Genomic DNA, 22,883 nt, shown 5'->3' with positions numbered 1-22,883 from the left:
CAAACAAGCAGTGATAAAACATACAAATTAAGCTGGCTTTGAGAAACACTATAAACCTGCTCTTTATGAATTACACAACTTACATTATACAAAACGCAGGTTAACTAGGGGAAAAAGAACACTAAGCCTCAATCTGAAGAGGCACTTTATACAATAATTACTTGGAAATTAGATTCAAATGCAAAAAGCTTTCAGTGACACAAAAACAAGTGGACTTTATTTAATACCAACTACTACCTTTTATGACAGTCTGAAGATTCCATGAGCATTGCTGAATCTTTCCCATTTTCATCAGATTCATGGCCATGAGAATCATGCCCGCTGGAGTAGTTTTCATTTGTTTCATTTCCACTGAAGTCATTTCCACTGGATCCACTGCTCATCTCAATATCTTCCTGAAGAACTTCATGAGAGTGTTCAGGCTTTGTCTGAATTCCTGAATCTTCAGTAATCATCTGGTTATGACTACTTGCAAGTCCAGAAAACTCACTCATTTTCTGTTGCTCTTTTAAAGAGAACAATGAAGAAATGTGTTCACTGATACCAGGTTACTGCTCAGGGTTCTGCTCCTCAGTGCTAGAGTAGAACCCCCTGAACTTGATACTGTCCATGGGACACTCATTAGAAACACTGCCAAGATCAAGTCAAGCCACATTCAGAATTTTCTGTCTGTACAAATTCTGCCTGGAAGTACAGACCCACAAATCTGAGGAAGAAGGGAAGGAAGAAAAAACAAAACAGAAAACTATTTTCTTGTTTGCTTTTGCTGATAAACTAGTTCTTACTGACTGATGAAATTAGTGATATTCACTGTTAACACACTCAGCATTTCAACAATGAAAAGTTTAAGTTATATATAATTGCAAACCTAACACCATACATTAGCATTAGTAGAAAAAAAGTATTTCTTTTAGTGAAAATTCACAGAAAAAGAGGAAGTGGAATAAACATGAAGAACTCCTTAGAAGTTCAAATATTCAGTTGTTTGCTATTTTCCTACCTAACTCTTCATAATTTTACTGCCTGGATTTGGACAATAGCTATTAAAGAACATTTTATTATTTTCACTTAAACCATTTTGCTGGCTTCTAGTTTACCGTGGTAAACAAAAAGACCATTCAGACATCAGGGATTTCTAACTGTTTGGAATTTTTTTCTCCCATTTGTTTGCCTTTTTTTTTTTTTTAAATACAGAGTCTTGTTTTTTTGCCAAGTTTACTTCTGCCATTTTGACCAATTCTTCAATTCTGTCTGTACAAAAGCCACACACACAGGCAGACTGAACATACACTGGGAATTATCAACATTTATCAAGAGCAAAAATTAAGATACAAATAAGAATAATTTTATCTGACTACCACTAATTCAGGAAAAAAAGATTCTGCATTGTTTAGAAATGCAAACTTAAAGCAAAACAAAAAATCCCTGCTTTTAAAGCAAATTCCAGACTCAAAATTGAAGTGTAGAAGGAACTTAATGAGTAAACAGACTAACATTAAGAGCCAAAGGAGAAGTACTAGATGGGAGTTCATGTACAAAATAGAGGTATTCAATCTGACTCATACCCTCATCTAGTTCAACAACCTAGACAACAATACTGCAAAACCATGAACTAAGATCCTCTGAATAATGTAATTCAGCATCGGGGGGGAAAAAAAAAGCTTGTTTTAAAAGAACAAAACCATTTTTGTTCCCTCCTTTCTTCCTTTAAAATATTCAAGATTGCAGTTGTTGACTAATAAACCACTGGAATAGCTTAACGACCAATGACTATAATAACAGGAAACAAGAAAACCTGCAGTTAAGCTTTGCTAGTATTAACTGTATCAACTTGCTTTTAAACACAATATTTTAAAGTTTTCTGTTACCGACTAACTTAATATTCATTTAAATCACACTATGATTCTACCTCCCTCCCACCTAGTAAGCATCAAAACTATTTTCTTACCCTCCCAACTGCTGCTTTTCCAGACATTCTACGTTTATTTGAAGTTTTTCAGAAGAAAATACTGTTCTCCTCCTTCCTTGGCTAGAGAAACGTGCAAGATATCTACTTTCATTTCAAAGATGAAGCATAGTTTAGGGACATTTAAGCTATCAGCAATGGTGATAATACTTTGTATCTTTCTATAAACTTTATATATATAGATGTATTTTTATTTCCAAACAAGATTTTATTAGATCTCCATTACAGGTAGTAAAAAAAAAAAAAAACTTCAGGTAAAAAAATACCAACATCTCACTACTGCATCTATTCACTTTAGGTCTGCTAACCCAGATTATGTAGACATCCAGTTATGCTGCTGCACTCAACAGCAGTTCACAGACAATAAATTATGCTTTGGTACTCTAACAGTTTTTTTTCTGGATTAAGTAAGCCACTTCTGTCTCAGAAATTACAGAACTGGAAAATGCAGTAACAGTATTTACTTAGATGAAATTCCAGTATTATTTCACAACGGCACATACTCTGGTGGCCAATGATTAACTAGATCAGATGTTTCATCTCCAATTTAACCTCTGCTGTAGATAAAAGCTCACGTTTTCACTTGCCTTACCTACCTCCACATTTTAATGAAGATCTGTCCCTGTCTAGAGTCCACTCTTACTACCCATACTTGTAATGAGCCCGACTGGAGGTGCCGCAGGTCAGTGGTACCCATGTTACTATCTGCAGCATCACAAGTAACTATACAACTAGCTTTCTTTGCTAGTGACTGAAAACACTAAAGGAAGAGTAAATACAGAAGGTGGCACTGGGGAAATACCAAACAGGCAGTACATAAGGAAAAAAAAAAAAACTCGTGTTACCGTACAAATAAGGAGCATTTTATAGAGTGTTAATCCATTCCCATCCAGTAAATGCTCTTACTACTTTAAGTATTGTATAAATATGAGCATCCACCTGGTTAAAAAAACTCTCAAGAAACCACTCTCTCTTAAAAAGCCACTTATGTGTCATCTGTATTAATATTGCTCAGAGGGCACTGAGGTTGTGAAGTTCTGTGGAGAATTCAGTGAGCAAATGTACTCCAGCAAACTAATCAGCCAGCAATGGGATGGCCTTTGACCTTCCCTGTAAGGTTAAAGGTGAGCTTGATGATCCATCTGCAGCCTTTTGCCCATTTCAAGTAAATGCCTTATGCACATCAAAATTACACAACGTAACCCCATCATGATTTTCCATGAATGGAAAAAGACAGCCAAGGCATTACCTGAAGAGAAGGCTCAACAGTGTCACTCAGGAATTTAAGGTGAAATCTAGCATTCCTCATACAGTATTTTTTGACTAATGCAGGGGCTTTGCTTATATTTTTCTGACCAAGAACTACTCACAAAGAGCTTAAAATAGAAGAGAAAACCATGCTGCTGTAACCGAAACAGCACTACCAGCTAATAACCTACGTCACACTTTTTTTTTTTTTAGAGGTAGAAAAAAATGCTCTTAAAAAAAGCACGAGCTACTATACTTAAATCCCTTAAAGACAGCTATATACATCACTATTGATGGATTCAAAACCATGAACTGCCAGAAGGCAAACTATTAGCACAGCCCTAAATACTTCACAGGTAAGTAGTCCAATATTACAGTAATGCATAAGTCTGAAAATTTGCACTACTTATGAGAAGGGCAATGATTATACCACAGCTTTCCTACTCATATGTAAAATGTTTGCATTCAGAATACATTCAGAATAAGTGTGCGAAACCTTCTCTCCGGAATTCTGAAGCCAAGGAGTATTATAAATGATGCAATATTCTTAGTCTCAAGAGTTGCTGCAATTTATTTATTTATTTTAGGAACAAGCTTTCTTTCCCCAAAGTCTTCTCTCTAATCTTTGAAAGTTTAAGAGTCAACGAAATTGTGCCATAAGCAGAATGCAGAGGTCTATGGTTTGAAATTCTGAGATAAGCAATTTTTTCTACCTCCAAATGTCATCCATTCTCTTCCTTCCCTGACATCTAAGCTAGCTCTGCTGGGTATCTTTAGCTAGTTTCAATAGTGCTTCTTTAGGTGGGAGAGGATTGCTCTCAAGAATATATAGAAGCTTTCCAGTGACTTTTGAGGAATTTCACATGCCTCCTTGAACAAGAGCTTATTTATTTACTTTAAAGCAATGTGTTCAAATTAAGAGAATCACTAACAGAAGAACTAGGTACTGGTCTACAGGAAATATCATGAATTTTCTTCCTCTTGACACCTGACAAAAAATTATGTGAGGAAATGCTTATGTTGTGTGACATCTGTCTCTAGCTTTCCACCCGCCAGAACTTTTGCAGGTTTGCGCACAGTAAGTAGTTATGTAGGAACAACACAGATACGTTACACTGACTACAATTTGGAGCCCAAGGACAATGATGATAAAAATAAGTATCCCATTGATGAAGAAGAAACAGGCTTGACCTTCCTTTCAAAAGCATGTTTTGAGAAGAGTTGTCTCAGCTCCTAGTATTTTTAATCCAGGACTGGAACATTAATGTCACTGAAAAAAACCAAACAGTCTTGCAGAAAGTTTGTTTCAAAGAAAATCTCAAAAGCCTCCATACCATAGATATGTAACAGAGTAAGGAACAGAGAAAGAATAAATGGGAAGGAACAAGAAAAATATGACACCTCCAAGGGTTTTTGGGGAAAGCCCTGATGCATTCACTGGCAACACTGCAATCTCCCTAATGAGACGGACATTAGCTAGGTCCACAGTTAGTACAGAACTGTGCAAGAGAGGCAGTATTTAAATCCAGTCATCTTTGACTGCAGCATCATGAAGGACCCCTTAAGAAAATCCCCAATGAAGAAAATTTGTAAGTCCATAGGGGAAGGTGTGGAGGCTGGGGCATATGAAAGAAGGTAGAAGAGCGTTTCTAATCCAAAAGCTTGTATAATAAATAAATAATAAAAGATTCCAAGAAGTAGCAACAATAATATATGACCAATTAGGAGAGATTCTCTAGGAGGTTGGAATAGCTGTGAAAAAGAGAAAATCAATTACCTAAAACGTCAGGCAAAGAACATGGTGTAGGCTAAGAAGAGACTGTTGGCTCTAGCTAGACTTTACTAGCAGACAGAGGAAAACCTTAAGAAGAACATCTGCATGCATATGCAAGCACCATGCAAACACTTCAGGAGTACAGAGGGTCAGTCAGCCCCGAGAGATTAATTAGCTTTGAAACTCATCTCAGTCAAAATTCTGAAATAAATTGCACATATTTATTCCACTTACACGCCTGAATAAATTTCCAGTCAATAACCAGATGAGAATGAAAAGGTAAGAGCAAGCCTGCTCGCAGTCTGATGACCTCGCCTGTTACCCAGCTTGAGGAAGCTACCTGCACAGCACACCAGGTTTGTAACAAGTGCAGACTGTCACTTGGGGACAGAGGAAGAGTTCTCTTAGGTTTGATCTTGAGAAATAAGTTAACCCTGCTTTTCTTTCTTTACTTTCTGCTATGTCTTTCTAAGCTTCTAAAGGGAGGTTATTTATGTTGCCTCTCTGAATAAAAACTTCCATTAATCTTAAATTGGCACCAGTTAAGCTTGATTTTAAGATAAATGGCTCAAAAAAACATTCTATTCATCTAGACAGAGCAAACCTCTTAGAGTCGCTCTGTCGGAGTCTAGAGCTCTGAAGACACTGACGCTGTACGGAAAAGGCAATATAATTCCACCGAGCACCAAGAACAAACATAGGCCAGGCTGGATGTGCAGAAAACATCTTCTGGCTACTTCTCATTAACCAGAAAAGCTTTACTCCCACCATAAGACAATGGAAAGAGCCTGAACTTCGGTGGTGCCAGAAGAACATATCAAAATATGTATGGGCAAATGCTTGAAGAAATAATGGTTTTGTGCTTTTGAAAAACCTCTGAAGAACTTGGGTCAGGACTGTAGGATACAAAGAAAGCAAATTTCTTTTGAAACTGCCCTTTAAACAAAGTCTTGTTTCAGCACAGATCTGGTCACTTTCAAAGATCTTTCTTTTTTTTTTTCCCACAAAAAAAATGTCTAGCATTTAAATGCATACTAGCATTTAAAGAATTAAAGTGTAAAAATCCAAAGCCAGAATGAACTAATTCAAGAACTGAGCACATCCCAAGACTGACAGTTTGCCTAAGTTTGCCATTAAAATGAACAAATGAACTTACCAATATTCAAAAACAAACCAACAGGCACACCACAGTTTATGAATATAGTTTAGTCATGTCAGTGACAGGGGACAGTAACTGCATTAGGATCAATAGGAGTCATTCCTCATGGTCTGGACTTGAGTTTACTTGAGGCCTTAGCAATGAGAATGTTTTCCACATGTCTTCTGGTGGACTGCCTGGCAAAATGGCAAAGTTTTCTTATTTGTACAATTAACAACTAGCACTGATTTAATCGTCTTATGCAGTTCTAGGAAAAAATGGAAATTAATGTCTACAATGAATGCACTCTCCCTGCGCAATTAGACTATAATTGAGTCCTTGGTAGTAGCAAAGTGTCAGGAAAAAAAACTGTAAACAAACAATCTGAGAAGTAACATGTCTAACTGTACAACTTCACCAGCAACAAAACTAAGAGCTTCACTTTTTGCAACAGTAGAACAATTTACAAAATATCTTCACTAGGACATATTCGGAGAATGGAGCAAGAAAAAAATTGCAGTATTTTCAGATTTCACTATATGAAAAATAACAAAAGATGTGTAAAAATTTCCTGCAGGACTACTTAAAGAAACTAAAGAAGCCTGCTTTTTGAATAGACTCCTCATACCACTGCAAGCCATCATAAGAAAAAGTTTGCTTTTTTCTTAAGAAGGAATGAAGTATAAGCTAGAACTTTATATCAATTTATCAATATATCAAATCATCATTAACATCTAGAACAACGCAAATACTTCACAGAATCTGATTTCATAGTATTTGTTTCATAATTGTTAATAAAGATCCACCTTCAAGTTCAACAAAACCCTCAGTACAGGACCATTAGTTAAACAAAAGCAAGTATCTTTAAACAGGTGATCCTACTTAGCCATCACTTACAGCTGCCATTCACTTCACAACAGAGGAACTGGCCAAGACAAAGCCTTTATCCAGAGCCATCCAAGTGCCAGACCCTGAAGTTATAGCAGCATCTATGCAGGAAGAGATCAGCATAAGCATCAGGCCAGGCCCTTCCATCCGTAGCAAAGATACTTGCATCTACATTGCTTTCTCCGTGGAAAAACAAACAAAACAACTCAAACCTGATTATATGAATAAGTACACTTAAGCTAAAAAAAAATCTCTCTGCTTCAATTCAATAATGCAATTCCCAGTTTATATCCAAAAATAGTTCTGAATGAGTATGTGTATGACTGAAATCACAGTTTAAGGTAAAACAAACAGAACAATATATCTTCTGCATGAGGTCTACGGGAAAATAAAAAAAAGTCTTTCCATTAACATCAATCATAACGATTATGCATGTTCCTTACCTGTTTCTTCCTATGAAAAGTTGGTAAAAATGTTTATCAAGTTCCCTCCCAGCTAGCATCAAAAGCATGAAGTGCCTAGGTCCAGAGTCTCCCACATGCATTTAATTCTTGTCTCATCCTCTTCTACTGGAAATCTTTGACCATTACAGAGTCCGGACACCTCTACAACTATAAAATATAAAAGAAATACCTGGGCCCCCCAACAGTGTCCTCTTCAAACAGATACCAGAGAGATGCTCACAGTTATGCCATTCCTATGCAGATAAACGTTGGTTAAATATGAAACTGTCATCCAGCAGAGGAATCAGATACAAATTTGTGTTTTAAACACTTATGGTCTACAATAAGGTCTTGTAAAGTTTTAAAATAGCAGAACCTTCTACAATAGATAAAATAACTTCTCCTCTCAGCAATAACTTCTCATCCACTATCAGTATGGTGTCACACCATGCACATTAAGGTCTGCACAAGCTGACACAACCACTAAGAATGAAGGGCTAAATCCTCCAGTAGAGAACAGCAAAGTGCCCAACGTATTCAACAGGAGGTCCACATGCTTTGGTTTATTTAGAATATCCAGTTTTAAGACTTGATCTAATAAATCTAATCTCATCTACAACTCTGTAGGCTTGCTATGAGGTGTTGGGAGCTGGGGGTCAGCCTCTTCTCACAGGTAGCTAGCAATAAGACTAGAGGGAATAGCCTCAAGTTGCACCAGCGGAGGTTTAGGTTTGAAATTAGGAGACATTTCTTCTCAGAAAGAGCAGTCAAGCGTCGGAACGGGTTGCCCAGGGAAGTGGTGGCATCACTCCCCCTGGGGGTGTTCAAGGAAAGGTGAGACCTAGTGCTTAGGGACATGGTTTAGTGGGTGACATTGGTAATATCATGATGGTTGGACCAGATGATCTTGGAGGTCTCTTCCAACCTTAATGATTCTATGATTCAAGTTTTAGGCAGTAAGCAAATTGCAATTCACAGAATGGCTGAGGTTGGAAGAAACCTGTGGGGTTTATCTGGTCCAACACTCTGCTCAAGCAGGGCCTCCCACAGCTGGCTGCCCAGGACCACGTCCAGATGGCTTTTGATTGTTTACAAAACTAACCATTTTGGATAACAGCCATGTTAATATGCGTTAATTTAAAATGCAGCACATCTAGCAACTGCTAAAAGTACATTTGCGTTGGCCAGACTTAAGGAAGAATTTATTCACAATGTTCCATTCTGCATAATGTCACAATGCTGATGTGTTCTGCAAGTCTCAGACTATGGTACAAATCTGTACATATTAGTTCTGTGTTTTACCTTTATCATCAATTGATAAAACAGGATTTAAATAAGCTCTGTATCTCTGGCCAAGAGAAGCGTTAGGAAATAGCTTTATTCAGAGCTACTTTCAGATTTTGCAATTTTAAGCACAGATGCTGGAATGTCTTTTAGATCTAACTAGTGTTGAAAGTCAGCTTTTACACTTCACTCACAACTAACTCATCTCCCTATATTCCATATTTCCTTTATAAAGTTAAGGTATATCACTAAGATATACAGAAAATTCACAAGGATTTGCCCAACTATTTATGAGGGGACACAGCACTTTTCTAGCTTTGTGATCTCCATCATGACACTTTTACACAGAGGCTTAAAGTACACATTTGAAAATATGTATGCTATTCACAGTAGCAACGTATCGTTTTAATTGCTTATATAGGTTTCATCTACTTAACGCATTTAGGAAGGTATTAAGAAAAAAAGTCTTGTAACTACTTAAAATTCTCATCATAAGCCTCTCTACAAATTAACAGAAAGCTAAGACAAACCTACATCAAAAGGAGTTTCATCTCAAACTCAATACAAGTCATTCAAGCCAGGGTCTTTCATCAGCCTGAGTAAAACTAGAGACAGTTGAATCTAATCTTCTGGTTTTCTATTATTAACCAGAAGAAATACGCAGTTGACTGAGTAAGCCCAGTTCATCCATCTACAGCATCTGAGGAAAGTCTTTTCCACAGAAAGTCTAAATTGATCAGTATAAAAAGAATATAGAGCCCGTGACAACACTTCCTTTGATACTGAGGTGTATCTATTCGGAGCATAGAAGACTTCAACATCAGAAAAGAAGGAACAACCTGTTTTGGGGAACACACCTGTGTTAGAGAATCCCAATCAAGTAGACTTTCTGAAGAGCCATGAAGTCACACCTGCAGTATTGAAAAGAGAACAAACACTGTCAGCTTTAAGAACCTATTCAGTTCAAGTTTTGTAGCAACAGAAAAACTATTTTTATTTTAATCATCAGGAAAAAATGGGCAGCATAGCGTTAATCCTCAAAATACTCAGTTTCATCTGTCTTGGAATATTACAGTATTACCCAGAACTGCTGTGCTTCCCTCTCCTTCTTTAGGCTAACACTGTCCCATTATCAGATCACATATAACAAAACTATTAGATGATGTGCCTCCTCCATTATATGACGATCTATTGGGTTTTCTTATTCTACCACACATCCCACATGAGTTATAATAAGCTTCTTCTTTGTTATTAGCTTCTAACACATTGAACAGAAACATGCATAACTCGGTAGCTCTGATGCCATGTGTTCAGTTTCTTGAACAGAGATTAGAATAGTACCAGTCCATTACAAAACTGACCAAAAACATTGTTGGAAGCTATAATCTGCTTTTCAAATCAAATCTTATATGAATATTTTCCTTTTTTTTTTCCTCCTGAACTATCATCCTAATTATCTGAACAACACGAATAACTTTGTTTTCTGGACCCCAGAATTATTATTAAGACTCCTTAACACACCTTCAAGAGACTGGAATTTATCAATAACTATTGTACAGTAAACAATGCAGATGTAGCACTGGATGCTAGGCTAAGTAATTTCAGTTTCCTAACAATTTAGAGAAGCCACATCATTTCTGGGTGCTCAATGATTTGTGAAAGTCTTTAAAAACATACTATCCTGACTATCTTTTCAGTTCTCAGCACTCTGACAGACTACAGCTTAAGGGAGCTATCCAAAGCAGCAACAACAAAAAATCAGTTTAGAATAAACTAGAAATCAGTTTCTTGGGGAGATCATAAGACACTCACTCACCTTAATGAATGTACTCATCAGTCTTTCCAATTCTGAAAGAGTCATCAATATATTCCTACAAAACAAACAAAAAGTTAGAAGTTTTACATGCAAGATACGAAATAATTTATGAAACATAAATCAGGTCCACTTAATAATGGAATACAAGCCCAACAATGGAGGGTATATACTCCACAGATGAAGAGCAGTTAAAAAGACTACAAATACAAAATGAGAGAAAGTGTAGGAAATTTTACTGATAGGTATCTACTATTATCATAACCTAAGTTCCAAATTTCCCTCAAGCAATGCATAGAGTAATTCACTGAATTCTATTCCCTTTGTAAATACAAGAAATAAACAATTCCATCTCCGTAATATCCATTTATTGTTAGAACATTGTTTAGATAGTACAGATATCAACACAGTTTCCTTCAAAATCAACCACTTACTCATTTGAGAGCATCCATGCTGAAAATGAGTACGACCTAGTATAAAATGTGGATCATCTATTTGAATTCAACTTGTTTCTTCTTCTACATACTACAATTTTGAAACATTTCACCACCAAAATGCCCGTTCCAAATTAGCCTTAGGAGATAAAAAATATGCTGCAGACTGAGTGAAAGTACTGACATCATGACCAAGACTGGTTTCACATTCCAAAATACAGGTATGCATTCTTAAAGCAAAAGCTGTTCTCAGCTTAATAAAAAGAGAGAAGCTTCTTTTACTTACATCCAAAATATATGAGATGAATCACAGAATGGCCTGGGTTGGAAGGGACCTCAAAGACCCCCTGGCTCCAGCCCCCTGCCCTGGGCAGGGACCCCTCCCACCAGCCCAGGCTGCCCCCAGCCCCATCCAGCCTGGCCTTGGGCACTGCCAGGGATGGGGCAGCCACAGCTGCTCTGGGCAGCCTGGGCCAGTGTTCCACTACCCTTATAGTAGGGAACTTCTTCCAAATACCTAATCTAAATCTACCTTCTTTTAGTTTAAAACCATTACCCCTTGTCTTCGGCTGCATCCCAGAGAGCCAAGCAGAACAAAAATCCCTCATTCCTCACAAATGGTTCCTAAATGGACCTACCTAAGATCACGCCACCAATCACTCCAGCTCCTGAAGCATCCAAACCAACTCTATTAATTCATTTCCCCCCTGTTTTAGAGTGGTTCTGTTATTTTTGAAGCTGCCTATTTTCTCCATGGGGTAACTAATAGCAGAGTTTGCCTGAGGTAACCTGACAAAGTCAACTCAATCTTACTATGAATAGCCCAGTAGCAGGACATTGTTGACCTTAGCAAGTTTACCTCATGGAAGGTCAAACAATCTCACCTATGCTGTGCTCACTGACCTGGGCCAGCTCCTGATTCATCATTTGCTCTCCTGGAGCTGTAAGAAGCCAGTCACAAAAGTAACCCCCAAAAGCAGTCAGGGCAGCAACTGAGCCACCCAGCAGGGACTGTCCTCTTTCTCTGAGGCGAGCATGCCATGCTCTGCTGGCCCCACAATTGCTGCTCAGATCACCAACGCGGATCTGGAGCGATCAGCAAACACAAACTGACTTCCTCACGTCTACTCTTTCACTGCGAGCAACAAACTCTGGCACAGAGCTAAGTTCAACCGCCAGCAGGGCGGGCACCTTTTGTGAAGAAAAAAAGGTGCCAACACAGGAACACATCCATGATGGACAAGACTGCTGCAGCCCGTGCTGGGATATTTTGTGAAGAGGCTAAATGCAGTCTCCTTTACCTGTCCCATGAGAGTTTCCAGGCATCGTTCCTTCCAATACTAAAATAGGCTTTGTGTACTTTTTAAAGGTGAACTAAAATGCTTTCTATTAAATGTAAATTTAAGGATGTTTGATTTTCTTTCTAAATAGAAAACTATTTCTGAGGGGAACTGGAAAAGTTATTAAACAAGAGAACAGCGACAAGAACTCTATGTTTGCATAAGTCAACTCTTCTCCTCTAGGGGCAAAACAACAAATATGACACATCTGAGAAAGCATTGTCACAGAACGGAGGGAAAAATTAGCATGCTCCACCATCCAGTTATATATTTCACTACTAAAGCAGAACCATATTTCAATTTTACTATTAGGTGAGAACTCCTCCCCAGGGGATGACGACAGCAGAATTGCACCACGTTGTATTACGTTTACAGAAGGTTCAGGTGAGTGCTGCTCTTCAGAGATGACTACAGCTCATGCCTGTTACCGCAGTCAGAATGGAAGTCCCATTCTGGAAGACTCTACGGCAAGTCATTAATACACCCCACAAAGCACAGTCACCTAACAAACATGATGTACTTGTCCTGCAAGCTGGATATATTAGTACAGAGACATAAGAGATCAAATCACCCAGGAACCTATGGCAGAGATGTAATTGAGAGCGAAGAAGTGCTTTATGTACTGAAGATCTTCGTACAATTAAAGAAACAAAGCAGCAGAAGCATAAAAGTACATGAAATAAGGTCAAGCACAAAAGTCATACCAAGATACAAAAGAGGGAAGGAATACGGAGAACAGGTAGCAAGACCAATGAAAAATACAAGTACTGGACATCCTGAACACTTCATCTTGTATCCCTAAGCTTCAATTATGCCAAATACGGGTGTTGTTTTACACAATTTAAGGACAGCATGTTGGAAAGATGGTATAGCACTGGTTCTACGTTAAAAAGGCCAGTTTGAAACGCCTATAGAAGGAACTCTCCAACAATTTTAGCTATAGGAAAAAAAAAAAAAAAAAATCAAGCACTAAAAGTTACCACAATATATTCAACAACAACTGGAAGCAAAACCCCAAAGCCTTTCCCCATTATTTTGGCATACAAACACACCCTCTTCCCCACTGTCGCATCTTTTCAGGATGAACATCAGTCCGTCCTGCCCAGAACTTCTGCAGTCACGCTCAGTACTTGTACTCCTTGTACTCCTGCGCAGAGAAACGGGCTGCTCTGTGTTTCTCAGTTTACTTGTCATGTATACAGCATGTTAAGTCTCTATCCCTTCAGCAGTAAAGCTTTGCTTTCTACTGGGAGAAAACGAAGAAAAGCGGACCATACTCCATGGTTATTTATCTCAAGAGAGGTAAATTTAGCCTTACTTCTTACCATGTCCTGGAAGTGAAGTCATTTAAATCAGACTACCAAAACAAGCCAGAGGAATCAGAAGGCTCCTCTAAGACTTCCACATACTATTTCAGCAGCATTTGAGCAACAGCTGAGAACATCTGTACAAAACTTTTCTTGGCCTTACAGTGGCTCTCACTCACACAAAAAGATCTCATAACCTCACTGGCGTGCATGGTGGCGAACACACACTCCCAGCCTATTGCCCATGCAGCTTGCAAGAAGGTCGATACACTGCTGCTGTCCCTCAGGAACTCGGCAAGAAGCACACACAGCCACGTAAGAGAACCTTGTACCAGACTGGTACAAGTCTAACGCAGGCAGTTAGACATAAAGATCATATCTACACTTGAAGGATAACCTTTGAAATACCAAACAGAGGCACAAAAGCCTCATCTGCCCCTGTACTAGCACTGCTGGCAGGCAGAGCACAAGCAGGCTACACAAACATGCCTGCCCGGTGATCGACTAAGCCACTTACTAGAGTACCAGATCACCGCGCATGTGCTCAGACATGTGGATTCCCATGTGTTCGGGTGCTTCCCTGCCACATGGGGTTGCTGGTTCACTGCCAGCAGGAACAGATCGTGCTCCAAAGAGTAGCTTCTGAGCCTCTCCTCCACCTCTGCAGGCATACCCAAACCCTCTGATCCTCCTTCATTTCGGTCTTCTGCCACTCTGTCTTTCGCAAGAGTGGCCAGAGGTCACAAGATCTCCCAGCAACAGATCACAAAATCAATAGCCTATGAAGTGCGTTTCTGACAGCCACCTTCTCTTCTCCCACACCCTCTAAACATGCTTCACAGAAGGAAGTATTTCACCTGTAGCTAAAAAAAATAAGCTTCTCTCTGCTTGTCAAAAGGTGGACTCATTCTTGACTAGGCAACAGCTAGGAAGCCAAAGGTTTGCCTTACTACCAACAGCACAGGAGGGAGCGACATTCTGGCCCCACCACAGCAGCGTTTCAGCTCAGGGAACAGTTGGGAAGCAGGAGAGGGGTCAGGCACCTTTACGCACTACACAAACCATCAGCAAGCAGCATTACTATTTCCTGCACCCAACATCACCTGTACCAAAACCACAAGTCAAAGCCCTTCAGAATCACAGAATTAGTATCTGTTATTCTTTGTGATATAATTGACCCATTTGCTGTTCAGTGCTTGACAAGAGAGGTTAACACAATAACTAGTCAAGCAGTTTCAAACTTGCGCAACAGGGACATAACTGGATGCAGACAGTATGAATGCAGCAGGATAGATAATGCAGCTAAGAGTTTCTGTAGTCCACCGTCCTCAGACAGGAATTCTAGGCCATGCAACCACCACTGGACACTAAAATTCCTTTTCCGAAACACCTGATTATCCAGTAATTACGATGTGGTAACGGTATCAATATAATACAGTGGCTACAGCACACTCATGCCAAGTATTACACAACACCCCAGTAGGAACACAACGTTCCCTTTTAACATAGGCCAACAACAGCAACCCTATATAAAACACTATAGTTGATCTAGACCAGTGATAATTTACTTGCTCTACTGGTTAGTGACAATTTACTTGCTTTTCTACTACACCGCATCAAATATACCTCATCCCAGAGTAACTTGCCCATGCGCCTATACTTTAAAAGGTTAAAAAAAAAAAAAAATCTTTTCTACAGCAAAGTGCATTTTAATATTGTAAAGGTGTTAGAGGAATACAGGCGTGGCAAGAACCCAGGAAGAAAAAAATTGGTTTATCAGTCTGCATCTAAAGCAAACACTTCCTGGTCATAACAAAGTCTGAGGTAGAAGAAAAGTCTAGAACTTTTACTCCACTTACTCTGATCTCATACTGTGGCGCGCACACAAAAAAGTGATTTTTAACAGGGGAAATTTATTACTATAAAAGCGTACTATCCAGGGGCAGACTCAAATAAGTTTATTTGAAAGTTGAGACTGTTACATATTTTAATCGTAGTGACTGAGAAAAGAAGTGGGGAAAAGGTATTACGCTAAACGCTACCGCGATACGCTGTCTCTTTATGACTCCCTGTGGAAATATAAAAGGAATACAAGTAAAGTGTGAAAATGAAGATTACTTAGATTTTCACAGATTGCATTCGTGTTAAAACAAACATAGGAAGTTTACAAGTCATAGCAACCGACAAACAAAAGTGTTGGCAAAACCACAGTCTCTGGATCACAAACAAATCCAGAAAACTTGCTGAATCTGAAGAAAGTACACAGCAGCCAAAATCCTTCTTTCCGCACCTTTATGTTCTGATTAAGGCAAGCTAAGTTACAGGGCAGGGCAGCTTCTCACCACAAGGAGCTGGACACTGCTTTACTTGGGTAGTTGGCAGCTTGGATCCTCCCTTCTACCTTCAATTAAACACCTGGAACAGCCCAACACACACCAAAACTGAAGGATATGACTTTCTTCTTTCACCCTAGGCCACAGGTCCTACTTTTTAATTTCGTGTCTAAGATAAGCAACCTGCTCAGACCAGCAGCAGGCCAGAAGGACTCCACACCTCAAGACAGTGCCCTGATCACAGGGCTAACAGCAAAGCCTGCATCAAGTGAGGACACTGTCCGGTCCTCCAGTAAAACTTGCTCACTTTGCAGAAACAAAGCAAGCTGCAGTAAGAAACAGCAAAAAGACCAGAAGAGCATGCAAACACACACAAGCATAAGCAAGAAGGGACCTGATGTTACAGCACAACAGTGGGGGCACTCTCGGTGACATGAACCGAGTTCTAGGCCCTGCTCCTGAATTTTGTATTTGACATCCACTGCGTAAAGCGTATACACAGCACTGGGCCCAAGGGTAAGAAGACTAAGGACAAGTGTAGACACTGAGGCACTCCAGAAGGCATGAAAAGTTTGAGTTTCATCAAGTTCAATGGCCTCAAGCGATCCAATAAGACTTAGAGACACTTACAGAATACACCACGTGCTTAACTGACAGCTTGGCATACTTTGGTTTGATATGAAAAACGTACGTTAACAAAACTAACCATTTGCATTTAAGTCGATATTCCTCACTGCCATCACAGCAATGAATTTGGATTTTACCCGGACAATAATCAAAGGCCAGCTCTAAAAATTTGCTGTAGTTCTGAGAAGCGATAACTAACGTTAACTGTCATCTGCAAAGAAACTCCGTGGTTGAAACAACACTGGCAACTTGAAATTGATTCTCACTGGACTAAATCAGTTTCTGACTCTGCTTTTGACTTGAGCAGACAGTCTTACTACCGGAAACGTCACAAGATTTCAACCTTTTCTCCTTAATTTGTGAATACGAAAGCAGTAGCTACTCAGTGGCAGATGCACAAGCCAGCATGCCTCTGGGTCTTACATCTGGAAAAGAAAACGAAATGAAGGATCTCTTACAGCCTAAGAGCCACGGCCAACGCACTTCTTGAAAACCCTCCGGACGCGCCGCCCTAAGCAAGCCGTGGTGCTTCACTCCAACCGACTCCAAACCCTCTCAGCTCCCGCAGCCCTCCCGCTGACCCCCCGGGGACCTTCCCCAGCCCCGCCGAGCCGGGCCGGGCCACCCGCCCGCCGCCGCCCCGCCGAGCGGCGCGCACGGAGCCGGCCTTACATAAACCGTTTTGTAACCGCACATGGAGCGCCACGCCGCCGCCCTCCGCCGCCACCGCGCAGCCCCCAGGCGCGGCACTGCCACGGCCACGGCCGGGACCCGCTGCCCGCCCACCTGCGGCTGCGGGCACGGCGCCGGGGCGACCCCCCCGGCCCGGTTTCCCCCTCCCCCGGCTCCCGGCGCCGGAGCTCCCCGCTGTCGGCCCGGCCGCCCCCCGGGACCCCCACCCCGAGGCGCTGTGAGAGGAGCCCCGGGCCCCGCGGCGGGGAGGCCCCGAGGGGCTTGGGGGGGGGGGGGGGGGATGCAGCGGGGGGCCCGGTCCCGCCCCCGCGGCGGCCGTTACGTAACGAGGGGCCGGGGGCAGCCCGCCCGCATCCCCCCCCTCCCCCCCGCCGCGCTGCCCCATCCCCGGCCGCGGGGCAGCGCCCGCCGAGCCCCGACTCACCGCGCGTCCCCCGGCCCGGCGCAGCCCTGCCCGGCGCGGCGCGGCGCTGCCCGGCCCCGACTTCATACAGGCAGAAACGTGACCGGCCGCTCGGCGCCCGCCCCCGCCGCGCCGCCATTGGCCGCCGGAGCGTGACGCCCGCTGCCGAGCGCGGCGGGGGCGGGGCGCGCTGCTCGCCCATTGGCTGCGCCGCACGCCGCTCACTTTACATAAGCCTCACGTGTGGCACCATGTTTCCAGCGGCCGCAACCGCCGAGACGGCCCCTCCCCCACCCACCGCCGCCCGCGGAGCCGCCCGTGACGTCAGCACGCGCCCGGCGAGGGGCGGGGCTTAGGGCGGGGGGCGGGGGCGGCGGCTCCGTGAGGGGCTCGGGCCTGGCCCCGCCGGAAGAGCGGTGAGGCGTGGGGACGGGAGAGGCCTCCCGGATCATCTGTGCAGCCGTCCCCTACCACCAATGTCACCCACTAACCACGTCCCCCAGCGCCACGTCCAGCCTCTCCTCGAACGCGCCCAGGGACGGTGGCGCCACCACCTCCCTGGGCAACCCGTCCCAGAGCCTGACTGCTCTTTCTGGGGAGAAATGTCTCAAAACAAGCCGAGCTCCCTCAGTAGCTCAATAGACGTGATAGTTCATCCATATTCGGAGCCTCCTTTGCCTTCACCCTCATACGTGGCTACAAGGAGAAGGAGCAGCGGACGTGCCAAAGTGGTGCCAGCCTTGGTGTAACAGCACTTTCACACTCACTGCATACGTGCAGTCGCTCCATAGGGTGTAAGGGAGTAGGGAGCCACCAGGGCTTCCACTGTTTATCTGCAAAATGAGGTTAATGCTGCTTCCCTCTCTCGCTGCGGTGTTAAGGATAAGTCCGTTAGGTACACAGATATTTAAGCAACTGCTATTACAGAAACAGCTTGTGAGTAAAGCACCGTGCAGTATTTAACTCCTGCAGAAGAGAGGGGGTGGGGAGTGGAAGCATTAAGACCAGATCCTGCAACTGGATTTGTTGCAAAGCACAAGTCAGCTTATCAGGATCCCATTTTTAGTTTGTACTCCTCTGAAGAGTCTAATTTAAAGACTAATCCTAATTAGATATTCTCTGTATAGTTTGGTCAACTTACAGGTCTTAGTGCTTCACATCCGGAACCTCATCATCTGTTTAAATTCTCCTCTTTAGGGTTGGTTGGGTTGGAGGGATGTAGAACAATGTTCTTGGGTTCCATGGGATAATGTTTATCACGTCACATGCCAAAATTACCTGTCTGTAGCTGGTGCTGAGGGCTCCACCTCTAACCACAGGTTCCAAGTAAGGCACTTCCACCAAGCAAAAACTTTGAGGGCCCGCCTGCACCCACCTTGTCAGAGTGCACACGGGGGGAACTGGAGGCAAACTGTGGCACTGCTCTCAAGCTGAATGAGCTCCCAGAACAACCAGAACAGGAGACACATCCATCGCTGTGGTGGAACATGCTAGTTCTAGCTGGAGAACAGTAGTTACCATCACCAGAAAAAGCCAGTACTTTCTCCAACCTAGTAACAACCAGATGCATCACTTCAGTTCTGCTTACTTTAAAGGAATACTGAACAATTATTTTGGTCAAGCTCCGCACTTGCGGGGAATCAGTTTCAATTTCTATCCTTGACACCTTTTAGTATTTATAGCTTTTTAAAATAATTTATAATAAAAAATAAAAGTTACAGAAACGGGGGAAACTTACTCAAAATGTGATTGCACAACTGGAACCAGTCAAAAAAATTTCTACTGTTCCAATTTTCTGAAAGTTGGAATCATGTACATAGATTCAAGTTATTCCAGGCAACACCAGTATGAAATGTCAGGCACATGTCTTCTAGACCAGTGAATATTACCGGTGACACAATAGCTCATATGTTAAGAAACAAAGCAAAAGAAAATGGTTGTAAATTGCAACAGGATAAAATTCATAGCAAAGTGGTTTGTTTTGATTTTAAGGTAACTCTGCTTACTAAATAGCTATTGCATAAGGGTTTTAAGAGCAGAATAAGTACAGTACGTTTCCTTGCACGTACAAAAACAAAAAAAAGAGCACAAAGAAGAATGTATTACAAAAACATTCAAGTGGTTGTGAATTTTTTTTCAGCTTTGTTTATTCTTTTGTATTCAGTTGTAACTCTTGGAACGCAGTGAGAACAAATCACTGATGTATAAATCAAGTCCTTTATATATGTCCATTTGTTTGTTTCACCATGTAACACCCCACATCTCACACTAGTATTCATCCGTAGCAGCTTTTGTCTAGAGAAGGGGGGTGCTGTACTGCTTTAAATTTTACCTGGCTCCCCCATTTAGTTTTGCAAGGCAACTACCCACTGATGTGAAACAGTGAAAGGCAGCAGGCTCTCCTAAGGAGCATCCATACAGAAGCAGCCAGGTTTGGGCCTTGCAGTTTTCTTTCAAATGCAGAACTAGCATTGCTCAAACTGCACTACTGATACTTAGTCTGCCAATGCTATTGAATCTTTTCCTTGTCTAGCTCTTTTTTCTTTTTTTTTTCCTCCAGCACGGTATCTTTCTGAAATCCCAAAAGATGAATTGGTAGAGCTTTTTCTTTTTCCCTCTTTTTTTTTTCTTCTGTTCTAAAAATATTTTACATGGGAAAAAAAAAGGTATTTAGGAAAACTTTTTGTGTGTGAAATTCCCCCTGCCTCTAGTACTGCTTAATATTATCAATACTTTTTTTCCCCTCACAGAATGCTGGACATTTTCCCAGCATCCTGACGAAAAAAAGTTAGAATTTTTTACTTAACAAAAGTATCTTAGTTCTGGTAAGCAGCAACACATTGACAGTGTCAACATTTTTGAAACATAAATAAACAAATAAATCCTTCAATGTGGAGGAAAAAACAGAATCAGACTTCCTGAAAAACTATCTAAGGACTGTTTGCTTTGATTTGGTTACTGTTAAGGAAATAGGGCTCATCTTTTTCAAGTAGCTGTGCTTTCCTGTGCTTCAGCTTGCCCACTTGCAAAAGCTACCTGTTATGTTACATCACAGCACTGATGGAACTGTATATTGTTCAGGAGAAAAAAAATAATCAATATCTTGCAGCTGGAGCCCACGACTAATTCTTCATTTCCTAAGTCTAATTACTCATCATTTACAGTGATGCTGACTTTCATTGATTCTTGCAGAGATCCGGAAAGGCATTTTGCTAATGAGCAAGAGGCATCACTGTTGCCGTCGTACAGACAGAAGATGAGGGAAGCGAAAAAAAAAAAAAAAAACAACTTTCCTCATTACCAGTGACTATATGGGCAGGTTTTTCTAAAAGCATTACCAAGTGTAGGAACAAAGTATAATAAGCAGATAGATAGCAATATCTATACAGTCTTGGACACTCTGTGGTTGAAAGGTAAAGGAACATAGGCAATACAGAACTCCAACTCAAGCAGCAAACTTCTAATAAGTGCTGCAGCTCAGAAGTCCTTTGCAAAGGTGTGTGGCCGTCCTTGGGCAGAAATCCTTTCATAAAGAATTCTGGGGAATGTAGCTTTTCGTTCTGTCCCCCTTCTTACCGTTCTCTAGTTGTTTTTATTCGGTTTCTGTTGACAACCTCAGTGCAATTTTAAGTTTTGAGTATCTTGAAAAGCGACACATAAGGGAGCATTGAATTGTTCTGTTTTAGAATGACTGAAAGCATACAAAGGGAAGGGGTGTATCTCATCACTGTAGTTACGTATGCTGATCCCCAAGTCCCTTACGTGAATTCAAAAGCAAATACAGCTCTGTATTCCTGGCAAATTCTGGGCACCCCCAGGTCCAGTATCCTGCTGTTCAGTGTGCGTTAGCAACTCATTTTCTGCAGTCAGCCTCACAGAAGTCTGAAGAAAGCCTGAACTTGAATCCATAGGGCTGAAAAAGGTTTTTAAGCTTCCTGCATAACTCACAGTGCTAGTGTGTGGTTTCACAATCTACCTAAGCTGGTCTAAGACCTTACACAGCTACCAAGAGGAACAGTCACACCACCTCCACTGACTTAAAAAGTAGAGATTATGTAACTGTACTGTCAACCAGATTAGGAAATTGATTTGACTGAAAAATCCCATGAAAGAAGTTTCTGGTTGGATCATGTCACAGCTGCAGGACCACTAAAGCCAAAACGAAACAGGATGGATGACAGCATTGTGGGGCAGAGTGGAGGTTCCAGGGCCTATTGGTGTCAGCCTATGGTATGGGGAATTGGGGTGTTAGGCACTTAAAATGAAATTGGCAGGTTGTTACACTCGGCAAGTCATTACCCTAGCGTAAGAGCACTAGTAAGGGATGCTAAACAGAAAAATGCATCCTCATTCCTGCCTCCTGTGTTGGATTTATACACCCTCTTCTGCACTGAAAGTAATAGCCTCCACCAGGCTGGTGTTCACCATTCAAAACTATCCAATGAGGTGCCAAAGACAGCTTTTACAAGGGTTTTAACATTTATCAAGGGGGGCTGTGCTGCCCCATCCTTGCCACTGCTAGTGCCTTGCTACCACCCCCTCATGGTTATATGGTCTTGACCCTTACTTTTGTCTACTCTTCTACTCCCTTGGCCCCTCAGTGAGACAGTTTTTATTTATTAATTTATTAATCTGTCAAAACCCTTTTTGTGGTAGTTTCCTGACCATTAAGCGGCTGAATTTGGTTCCTTCGTAAGCAGTTACACTTCAGAGTCCATGTACAGCATGGACTGGCAGACATGATGAAACGAGTGGGAAAGCTCTTTTTAAATGTAGAGACAGTAGAATAGCATTTCCACAGCTTTTGCTACCGGAGACACACAACTTTCTAAGTTAACCATGGCCACACATAGCAGATCTCCTTGAGGTGCCTGGATTTCTCCACACACACCTGAGCAGCAGGGCCTACGGCCTGGTGCTGGGCCTGTAGCAGTGTGACCTAGCCCTGGACTCCACACAGCCACTGATTCCTGTCATGCTCGTGGTGTTGGACTAAGGGTACACAGAGTTCACTGATTACCATCTCCTTTTGGACTCCAGCAGAGTGAAGTGTTACCAGTCTCTTAAAAAAATGGAGCGAGAGGCACACCTTCCTTTAAAGACAGAATAAAGCTGGAGAGACAAGATCTGGGTACTGGCTTCCCCTCTGGTGAGTATTTATGCACCTTTTGTTAAGTAGTCATTACATAAAA

General features: G+C 41.8%; 1 protein-coding gene across 17 annotated transcripts in view; it reads right to left on the bottom strand.

Moving 5' to 3' along the window:
- PER2 (period circadian regulator 2) overlaps positions 1–17,823 on the bottom strand; it is a 47,361-nt gene extending 29,538 nt beyond the window's left edge. The window contains exons 1-7 of one of the 17 annotated variants that reach the window (XM_040566674.1): positions 17,713–17,821; positions 10,558–10,612; positions 9,599–9,652; positions 7,648–7,711; positions 7,024–7,115; positions 6,145–6,323; positions 238–706 (exon numbers count right to left, since the gene is read on the bottom strand). In XM_040566674.1, the coding sequence (XP_040422608.1) occupies positions 238–494 (257 nt within the window). In that variant the 5' untranslated portion in view covers positions 495–706; positions 6,145–6,323; positions 7,024–7,115; ... (2 more) ...; positions 10,558–10,612; positions 17,713–17,821. Of the gene's footprint in view, positions 1–237; positions 707–6,144; positions 6,324–7,023; positions 7,116–7,457; positions 9,653–10,557; positions 10,613–17,712 lie in introns of all 17 variants that reach the window. The other 16 variants (XM_040566670.1, XM_040566668.1, XM_040566671.1 and 13 more) reach the window with 16 other exon arrangements.
- Positions 17,824–22,883: the final 5,060 nt, after the last annotated feature.

Source organism: Cygnus olor, chromosome 9, assembly GCF_009769625.2.
Source record: "Cygnus olor isolate bCygOlo1 chromosome 9, bCygOlo1.pri.v2, whole genome shotgun sequence".
Taxonomy (NCBI): Eukaryota; Metazoa; Chordata; class Aves; order Anseriformes; family Anatidae; genus Cygnus; species Cygnus olor.
The sequence above is the reverse complement of the archived record's forward strand: the minus strand, read 5'-3'. Positions and strand labels throughout refer to the sequence as shown.